The 9,473-nt window shown below is 36.2% G+C and overlaps 1 protein-coding gene across 1 annotated transcript; it reads right to left on the bottom strand.

Annotated features, from left to right (window-relative positions):
* Nucleotides 1-1,611: 1,611 nt before the first annotated feature.
* LOC129376482 (Fc receptor-like protein 4) lies at nt 1,612-4,745 on the bottom strand. Its single transcript, XM_055056099.1, has 3 exons — nt 4,715-4,745; nt 1,918-2,175; nt 1,612-1,823 (listed from the first exon to the last, which is right to left on the bottom strand). Exons 1-3 carry the CDS (start codon nt 4,743-4,745, stop codon nt 1,612-1,614), a joined length of 501 nt encoding a protein of 166 aa, XP_054912074.1.
* Nucleotides 4,746-9,473: the final 4,728 nt, after the last annotated feature.

The following is a 9,473-nucleotide window of genomic DNA, read 5'->3' as shown; positions in this document are numbered from 1 at the left end:
CAGTCACTGATTCAGTCATTGAATCAGTCATTGAATCAGTCATTGATTCAGTCATTGATTCAGTCATTGATTCAATTATTGATTCAGTCAATGATTCGGTCATTGAATCAGTCAATGAATCAGTCATCGATTCAATCATTGATCCAGTCATTGATTCAGTCATTGATTCAGTCATTGATTCATTCATTGATTCAGTCAATGATTCAGTCATTGATTCATTCATTGATTCAGTCAATGATTCAGTCATTGATTCAGTCATTGATTCAGTCATTGATTCAGTCATTGATTCAGTCATTGATTCAGTCAATGATTCAGTCATTGATTCAGTCATTGATCCAGTCATTGATTCAGTCATTGATTCAGTCATTGATTCATTCATTGATTCAGTCAATGATTCAGTCTTTGATTCAGTCATTGATTCAGTCAATGATTCAGTCATTGATTCAGTCATTGATTCAGTCTTTGATTCAGTCAATGATTCAGTCATTGATCCAGTCATTGATTCAGTCAATGATTCAGTCAATGATTCAGTCATTGATTCAGTCAATGATTCAGTCATTGATTCAGTCATTGATTCAGTCTTTGATTCAGTCAATGATTCAGTCATTGATCCAGTCATTGATTCAGTGAATGATTCAGTCAATGATTCAGTCATTGATTCAGTCAATGATTCAGTCTTTGATTCAGTCATTGATTCAGTCATTTATTCATTCATTGATTCAATCATTGATTCAGTCTTTGATTCAGTCAATGATTCAGTCAATGATTCAGTCATTGATTCAGTCATTGATTCAGTCAATGATTCAGTCATTGATTCAGTCAATGATTCAGTCATTGATCCAGTCATTGATCCAGTCATTGATTCAGGTTGGAGCAACAATGCAAGCTGCAGGATGGCAGCTCGGGTGTTTGGGTCTGCAGAGTTCTTACTTTACCTGGCCTCTGAAAGTCTAAGGAAACCTGCTGAATTTCATCAGATAAAAACTTTTAAAACTTTTCTGAATAATTAATTGAGCATATCATGCAGTCTGACAGCTCAGATTAATTAGAATGTCTGCATGATTGAATTTAAATTGTTTTTTTATAAAGTGCCTTGAAATAACATTTACATTAATATCAATAAATTGAACTGAACCGATAGGTTTAATATATTTATCTGTTTATGCATTTGTAGGATTAAGGCATGAAAACATCAGTGCCAATAATCATTTATTGGTAAATTACAATAATTTTAAAGGACTTTGTTGGAGTGTCTTTTAGAGTTACTTTCTGGCATAAACTGAAAAGAAATAAGCATTTTTACAAAATATTCTGAAAATTATTACAGGATAATTAACATTATTTTACTCCTGTAAGAACATTTATGTCATTTGAACAAACATAACCGTAAATTGCAGAACATATCTATTTAAATAAAAGAATACAGCCAAGAAAAACAGGCTTCTTTAGTGGCAAAGCTTTAGAGCTGAGGTGAATTATACGGACTGGTTGAGTCTGAGAGTTGCATTTTTATTTAAAGGTTCTTTTCTTAAAGGTGACTGATATCTGACAGCCTGAATGAAACAAAGATCATCACCTTTCACTGCCAGCCAGCTATTCGGTGACTCTCTTTTAGAAGGATGGACATTTGTAGAAACCTTCTTCTGCTTTAATCGTCATTTTCCCTTGTTTGTCTTTCCCAATGAAGACGTCATCTTTGTAGAACGCAGCTTCAAAGTTTGAGGTGGAGATGTCATCATCTTCTTCTTTGTGGGAACAACCAAGTGTCACATTTTCTCCCTTAAAGACAGGATATGAAGGACTCTCGAGGATCACACTTCCCTCTGAAATAAAATCATTTAATAAGAATCATGTTTTCTAAAAAGATAAAAAAAATCCAAGTTTAGAGTAAACTCAGTCAAGATGCTTGTCCATTACCGACTACAGTGAGATTGACCCTGTTGCTGCATTCTCCTTGTTTAGATTGACACCAGTAGACACCAGTGTCAGTTGGGTAAGCATCCTCAATGGTGCAGGAGGATTCTCCGGGGATTGCCCAACCGAACTGACATTCCTGAAGAGGGTTGTTCTTTATCGTCCTCATCACTTTCCAGCCACTGGAGTTTGTCACACAGGTAAGAGTGATTTGGTCATACTGGAAGAACTGGGATCGGTCAGGAGTGACAGTCAGTGTGGCTGCAGAGGAAAGAGCAAAGAGTTTGGATTCATGTGATTGACAATAATTGGCTTTATGATGAAGAGATGTTTTTTTTGTTTACAATGATAACATTATTTAGTAAATGCCACAAACCACAACTGAAACATTCATAGCTAATAATGGAATCATCATGATTGCAAAAACTAATGGAGTGGATGAATTCAATATTTCTGAAGATAGAATGAAATGAATGAAACCAAAGACTGAGGTAGTTAGAGGTAGTTTCTATGTGGGTTTATAGCCATCCAGAAAGACTCCAGTATTGACTCACTGCTCAGGTCATTGGTGGCAACTCAGCATTTACTGCAGCTAATACATTGACTGTGATAAAATATAAATGAGACTCAGTAGTTCAGGTCCCGGATGGGATGAGCTGGGACTGTGTGGAGCCAAGTGAGTGGCAGAAATTGACTGCTCTAATTTATTTGTGTCTTCAATGAGCATACCCTAATGCTCCAGACTAACATGCAGTCTTTGTCCAGGGTGTTGCCCTCCTTCCTGAACCTTCACTTATCTGAGTTCTCTAATAACCAGGATTCCAACTTCAAGAACTCAGCTTTCCTGGCAAAGGAGGGCAAACATGGAAAAGTGATTCAGCTGCTTTCTTGATCACACTGATTGAGTGTTTACCCCTCAAGTGTTTGTTTCCTTGTATCACTGAAAAACATCCTTTAAAATGATGAAGAGCGAACTGAGCAGATTGCATTTCTCATTTGGTCCCACCAGTTGTACAGGCAGATGAGAAACCAGAGCAGGAGGGAGAATAATTCCAACAGAGACCAAAGAAAAACTGGCCAGGACTCACATTCCTGTCTAGCCAGTCATCCTGCTCTGGTTTCTCAAAGTCTTGGGTCATGCAGGAATAAATTCAAGCAGCATCAGCCTATAAACCAGAAGATTTGCCTTGAATTTTGGCCTGAATGGGGAGATTCTGTTGCCTCAGAGTTTTGGCCATGCTAGCATCTCTGACATTTGCTGAGAGGGTCTTTAGCATTTCATGTGACCTCATTCACTGAAATATAGAAAGAGTCATTTCAGAGAGAATAACTTTCCCCAGTTTAGTTGAGGTCATTAGACATTTTGCATGCACACCTTGTTGAAAAGCTGTCATTATTATTAGTACAAATAGAAACATTAATGAGATATATTTTCATTTGTTGTAAACTGCACAAGGGGTTATCCTCACCCACAAACCATACTGCTAAATATTTTGTTGTTTTATTTAATTTGCTATAAAGACCCAGTACAGTGTTTACAGTATTCAGTGCCTTATTAATTTAATGTTTCAACACCTCAAGAGTTTCTCTGAACTTTCATCAGATTTTAATGAAACTCTGTTGCATTGGTTTATTTTTAACTTGTTTGTGCAAGTTAAAAATGGACCGGGGTTTTATGTTTGGTTTTATAAATAGTTTGCATCTTAACTACCCTTGCAGAACAGTTAAAGTTGAGCAGAAACGTTCCTCATCCATTGCTTATATTTTGGACATGTTCATTGCACTTGAGCGAGCTCCCAGAAATGAATGCCTTTTTTTGAATAATAAATTTTCCTGTTGCCATCAATAATTCTAATTCTTTTGTAAAAACTAATACTTTTTTAAAAACTAAAACTTGATGTAATCTTTTTTTACATTTTGTCGACTTAAACTGGGTTAAACCAAAATGACTGCTAAAAACAGGACTACAGTGAAAAAATAATCACACAAAACTGGAAAAGAAAAGTTTTTAAAACTTGTATAAATACATTATGTTCCTGTTTTGTTTCTATAGTTACAGGTGGAAAAATTAGTAAACTAAGAGTTTGCAAACGTCAACAACTAAAGTTGCAATAAATGCTATTTTGGTAACAGTTTATTTGAAGAGGTGTGCATAAGACTGACATGACTTTGTCATAAATATGACAAAGCCTGTTATGAGCATGAAGGAGACTTTATAAATGTTTATGACTTTGGTGATTAAAATTATTAAAAAGTCATTCAAAGTGTCAACTTTGCAGTAGTCTGTAAACGACGACACTTTTAATGCAAGTTTATATCATATAGAGTTTATACCCTCTGACCTCAGAGGTCAGAGGGTCAGTTCTGCTGGCCTTGTTTTCAGCTTTGGTTAGTAACCACAGTCTGTCCTAAATAAGTTGTGCATCTCTGAACCAAATAATTTACCTTCCACTCAGGGGATGGAACAGTTTTACAGATGAAAGTGCAGCTGCTGCACTTTTTTGTTTGTTTCATTTTGTATAAATGAAATGTATTTTATTTATGAAAAATAGCTCCTACATTATGTCAAAACAAAAGAAAATTGACAAATCTAGGTAGAAAGTAAAATATACATTAGTCAACGCAAAATAATTCAAATGGCTTGCATAGATATAATTTGGTTAAGTGGATATTTAGAGCAAGATGGTTACAAACTGGATTATTCCATAAAGGAAACAGCTCAACATGTTACTAAGGAATGCTAACAGACAGTTGGAGGCTAAATATTAAAATAAATAAATACCAAAGTGTTGCTACTTACAGAGCATGAGGCAGAGCGAAGAGAAAGCCATCGTGTTATGATGCTCTCTTCCGCTAAACCACAAAGTATATTCAGCTTCACTTCTTTCAGGAAGTCAGTGGCACATAGAACAGAGCAGTAAAAATGATTATATCATCATTATCAAAGAAAATTCCTGTTGTTCTTTTACTGAATGTGTTCATCTCAGATATCCTGAAAAGTGTTTTCACAAAGTTTACAAATTTAGTAAAAGATTATCATATTCTGTTCTTTACCAGCTGAACTAAAAACCACATAAACACTGACCTTGAGTTTCTAAGGAAACAGGAAATGAGCCGCGCTGCATGTGAGAACATGAGATACCCAGTTTGTGGCTGAAACTGCTGAAACTGACATGAGAAACAGTGTGATCGCTCACATCCTGTCAAGTTAGTACTGCTTTTTGAATTCTTCAGCAAACACATTTATTGTGACTTTACAAAAATGTTTGATGAAACTGTCAAACTTAGAATCTCTCATCACAACAGAAGCTGCTACAGCTTCATTGTTTCAGTTGTGTCCACCTATAAATCACTGCGTCCCTGTTTGCTTAGTGTGTTAAGAAAAACACACTAAGCAAACAGTGTGTGTGCTCTGTGTGTTAGTGTACACAGATAAAGCCCTTATTCATTTAAAATGTGTTGTTGAATTCCATCAATCCTGAACTGATCGTCCATGTTCTGTCACAGAGCAGGAAGGATCCAGCTCAGACATGCTGTCAACTGTGTCAAGAAAATCCGAGATCATCCCGCTTCCCCATGCTGAAGATTTTAGTTTAACAGTAACAACAAATAAAGTTACCATTAACATTATTCACACAAATCACATCTAGATCCAACAGTAGACCCAGACTGCAATAACATAAATCTGGTTGTGTGTTGTTTTGTCTCCTGCAAACTTAGCTTTCATTCTACTTATTTTTTCTATCTAATCATAAGAAATCATAGAGAGAGAGAGATGAGACAGGAAGAGCAGGTTTCCTGGAAAAGAGGAAGTAAGTTTCCAGCTTGCAGCTGTATAAAAATAGCTGAGACCAGTCCTTGTTTAAAAGCATAAAAGTTTTAAAAGACAAAATCTAAACATTTTGAGTAATTAGATAAGATTTAAAGTAAAGTACTTATATTAATATTGGTTTACTTATAACAATACTTACACTTGGAAAAACGTACAAGTAAAACACTTATAAAGGTTTACTTATAAAGATCACTGATGATGTGTTGGAGGTAGATAGTAGGTGAAAGGTCAGGGTTAAATGGGGACAAACGGGAAAGCAGAGACGACCAAGACCTTATTAGGACATAGCTTGTTGAACAACTTACACGTGTCAGAGACATGGGAGGAACATTGAGCAACCCTGAGACATTAGCCAAGACATAGGACAAAATGTCTCTAAGACAGTGATGGATATGAGTTTATCTGTCCAAACAAGTTACCCAATAAAGCACAGCAACAGTGTTAGCCAATGAAAATGCACTGAAAGCGGGTATAAACCCCATATAAGGGGAGAGCAAAAGAGGAATCTTTGGTTGGATCCTCCAGGCAGCTTCGAGTCAAGACTGAGACGGACAAAGAACTCTGCAGCTGAAGAAGAGCCGGAGACACAGAGCCGAAGACTGTCCTGTGCACGGGGACCAACCCATCAGCCCCGCAACATGTGGCTTCAAATTGGACTTCTCTCATCGGCTGGGTTCAGACCCAAAGGACAAAGATGAAGATCAAGACAAAGACAAAGACCCAAGTCCTGTGTGACCTCATCATCGATGCAGAGATGAAAGCTCATCAGACCAACAGAGATCCCTGCCTTCATCAATCAACCTCCTCTTCCTCCTGCTGCAACACCTTCTTCATCATCGATCCAGTTCTGGGGTTCGAAACACCAAACTTCATCCTTCTCTCTCTAAAGGTTCCCTTTTTAGTTCTTAGTATCAGCATTAGAGAAAGACAGGCTAGATGATTGATTTTACTTATTTGATTATTTCTGCTACTTAATTAAGCTTTATTGCTTTACTAATAAAGAAAATCTAAAAGATGTTGTGGACATTCAATTTATGAGTCACCTCAAAGTTTTTTGATGGTAGTAAAATAGCTGTGATGTTTTATTCTGGGGAAGAAAACTAGGTTGCTTTAGCCCAAATTTAAAACAACATCCTTGGGACTCGCCAGAGTCACTAAAACCAACCTGATTCACTAACAAGTACGAAAAGAGAAGGAGCGACCGTTAACAGATGTGCTCTGTGAAACTAGTTGGCTGCTCAGTCTGGCTGATTCACAGGGGGAAGAAGGACGAGACATCTGGATGGGGGTCGTAGAAATCACGCGAATCTTTTCTGGAAACCAGATTAAACAGAGTTTACTTCAGTTCTGGACAGATTTAGGAAACTCAATTCATCGTTTAGATGGATTAAGATGTTATTGCAGTGGCAATTTCAAATGAGGTGGTCCGCTAGTGTCTGATAAATGTGGTAAGTGGTTCTCAGCATGAAATAGTTTGAGAATCACTTTATGGTTTAAAGTCATAATAGAAAAGCACAAAGATTCTCATTGGCTGCAACAGCTGGAGAATCTTACTAGGATGCAAGATGCCAGAAGAAAACAGCTGATCTAACTGTACAAAATAATGAGCTAATTTCTTATAAGCAATCAAATGAAGTTTATCCAAGTAAATTATTAAAGGTGACGTTTTATAAAAAAAAAAAGAAAAGTAAAGTTTTTAGCTTTGCGTCATGTGATGTTATTCCCTCATTCAAAACTTGCCTGAATTGTTGCCTTGGTTTTTTCAAGCATGTTTGAAAAAAAATCTCTTAATCTCCATGGCAATCATTCAGCTGCACAAATACCTGGTGGGGTTTAGCTCCGCCTTCCTCAGAGCTGCTGTTTCCAAACTGAGCTTCTGTCTATCAGAGGAGCCCTCCTCCACATGACTCACTCAGATCCTTCAGACTAGCCACCAGCAATTAGCACTCACCTGCTGGAATTGCTGATCTGGTTATTTGTGGGACTTCTCAGTGAAATGAAGTTAAAATAAGGTTAATATCAGCCATGTTTTGATGATTTCTTGAAGGCAGCGTTTCAGAGAAAACATGAGTTTTTAAAGTGACAGATGCCCAATTTCAAGACGTTAAATTTTCTTTTAAGTCATATTTCATTTTAATAGCCTTTTGTTAACAACTGAAGGCAACATAGCTACTTGATTACGCTATAAAATGGCAAAATTTGAAAACTTAATACTGACCATTAAGTTATCATATAAAAAATGTAAATAAAGTACATTTGCCTCATTTTGATTTTAAGTTAATGTAATAATTTTTAAAGTTGAATCTCCATTCTCTTTTTTATTATAGGATTTAAAAGCTGGTGATTTGAGATCATCCTACAAAATGTTGTTTTACAGTCATGTATTCAAACAGAGATAATGTAATAATCTCTGTTTGGCCTCTATCCTGATATATTGTTATATTTTGCACTAATATGAAACTAATTATAGAGCTGAAAGCCTTTACATTTTCCTGTTGTTCTTTCCATTTGTGCATAAGTTTGAGATGTTGAGTTTCAGATGAGATTATTCTGGTTAATTTGACCCAAAAGTGACAAAAAAAATCATAATAAACTTTTTTTTTTAATTAACTAGTTTTTTAATTAACTTTTTAATTAACTAAATCAATATTTAGAACTTTTTAACTTAGATTTTTTAAAACAGATCATGTGTCACCAATTCAATTGTTTTGTCCTAAAAATGCATTTATTTTTTAAAGCACATCGGAAAAACAAAATAAATAATGAAATAATCTTGAAAGAAGTATTTTTAATTTATTTTCAATGTCATTTCATCTTCTTTGCTTCCACTGCATCATTGGTCCCTCAGTTTTAGTCGCTATAACACTTGTCAAAGTCCAGGTCCGGATCCGGCCTGCGAATGAAGAATGAATTATCTGTGGCCCCCAGGATGATGTTTAATTAGTATTAGAACCGGCCCGCAGAAACTTTGGCTGTAATTAAACTAACGGTATGTTTGAGGGCCGCACTGAGTTAACTTGGTGAATTTTAAGCTGTCAGACGTGTTTAGTGCACTTTAGTGCTTCAATACACTCCAGGCCGCTTCTTTGTTGTTGCAATCATCGATTTATTCCACTTTATCTGCCATAAATTCAGACTTTACAGGACTGACACATACTGAACCATACAGCAGTGCCAACAATAAAGCGACATTATAGCACGACCAACAGAAATTACGACCATCACCGCCGCACCCGTTTCCTCATACACAAAGTCAGAGCGCCAGCATGGCTCCCATTCACACCTTAGTGACAGGTAGACAGCCACGCCCACCTCGACACGCCCACCCCGACACGCCCACCACCCAAGTGTCAAAGCCACGAGCTGCTGCCACATCATTGATTGCTTATTTCAATCATATGCCTCTTACAGCAATAAAAGAATATAATCTATCAAACTTCTCAGAAACACACAAAGACAAGAATATGGACATCATAGAGCAGCACAATAAAGCATTTTCAGTTTATAATGTATGCACTTTAATTTATGTATTTATCTTGATATTAAGAAACATTTAGTTTTTCAAAACAATTAAATTTGCTGCTGTTTGCCTGTTGAAAATGTTTTTCCTTGAGGTTACCGAGATAGTTGTAACAAAATATCGCTTTATTCTTTTATTATTATTAATAATATATGCTGTGTTAGGTCTTGGTTCAATAACTATGTGCAATCATTTCAATATATTTGA

The sequence above is a fragment of the Poeciliopsis prolifica genome, unplaced genomic scaffold, assembly GCF_027474105.1.
Source record: "Poeciliopsis prolifica strain line A6 unplaced genomic scaffold, Auburn_PproV2 SCAFFOLD044, whole genome shotgun sequence".
NCBI lineage: Eukaryota > Metazoa > Chordata > Actinopteri > Cyprinodontiformes > Poeciliidae > Poeciliopsis > Poeciliopsis prolifica.
This window is presented reverse-complemented; position numbering and strand designations above follow the sequence as displayed.

Bases quoted from the DNA above. Each gene is read 5' to 3' on its own strand.
- LOC129376482 (XM_055056099.1), bottom strand. From the start codon at position 4,745: ATGGCTTTCTCTTCGCTCTGCCTCATGCTCT. The intron at 2,176-4,714 runs GTAAGTAGCAAC...TTTCCTCTGCAG, and splicing joins TTCGCTCTGCCTCATGCTCT to CCACACTGACTGTCACTCCT. The intron at 1,824-1,917 runs GTAATGGACAAG...ATTTTATTTCAG, and splicing joins GGTCAATCTCACTGTAGTCG to AGGGAAGTGTGATCCTCGAG.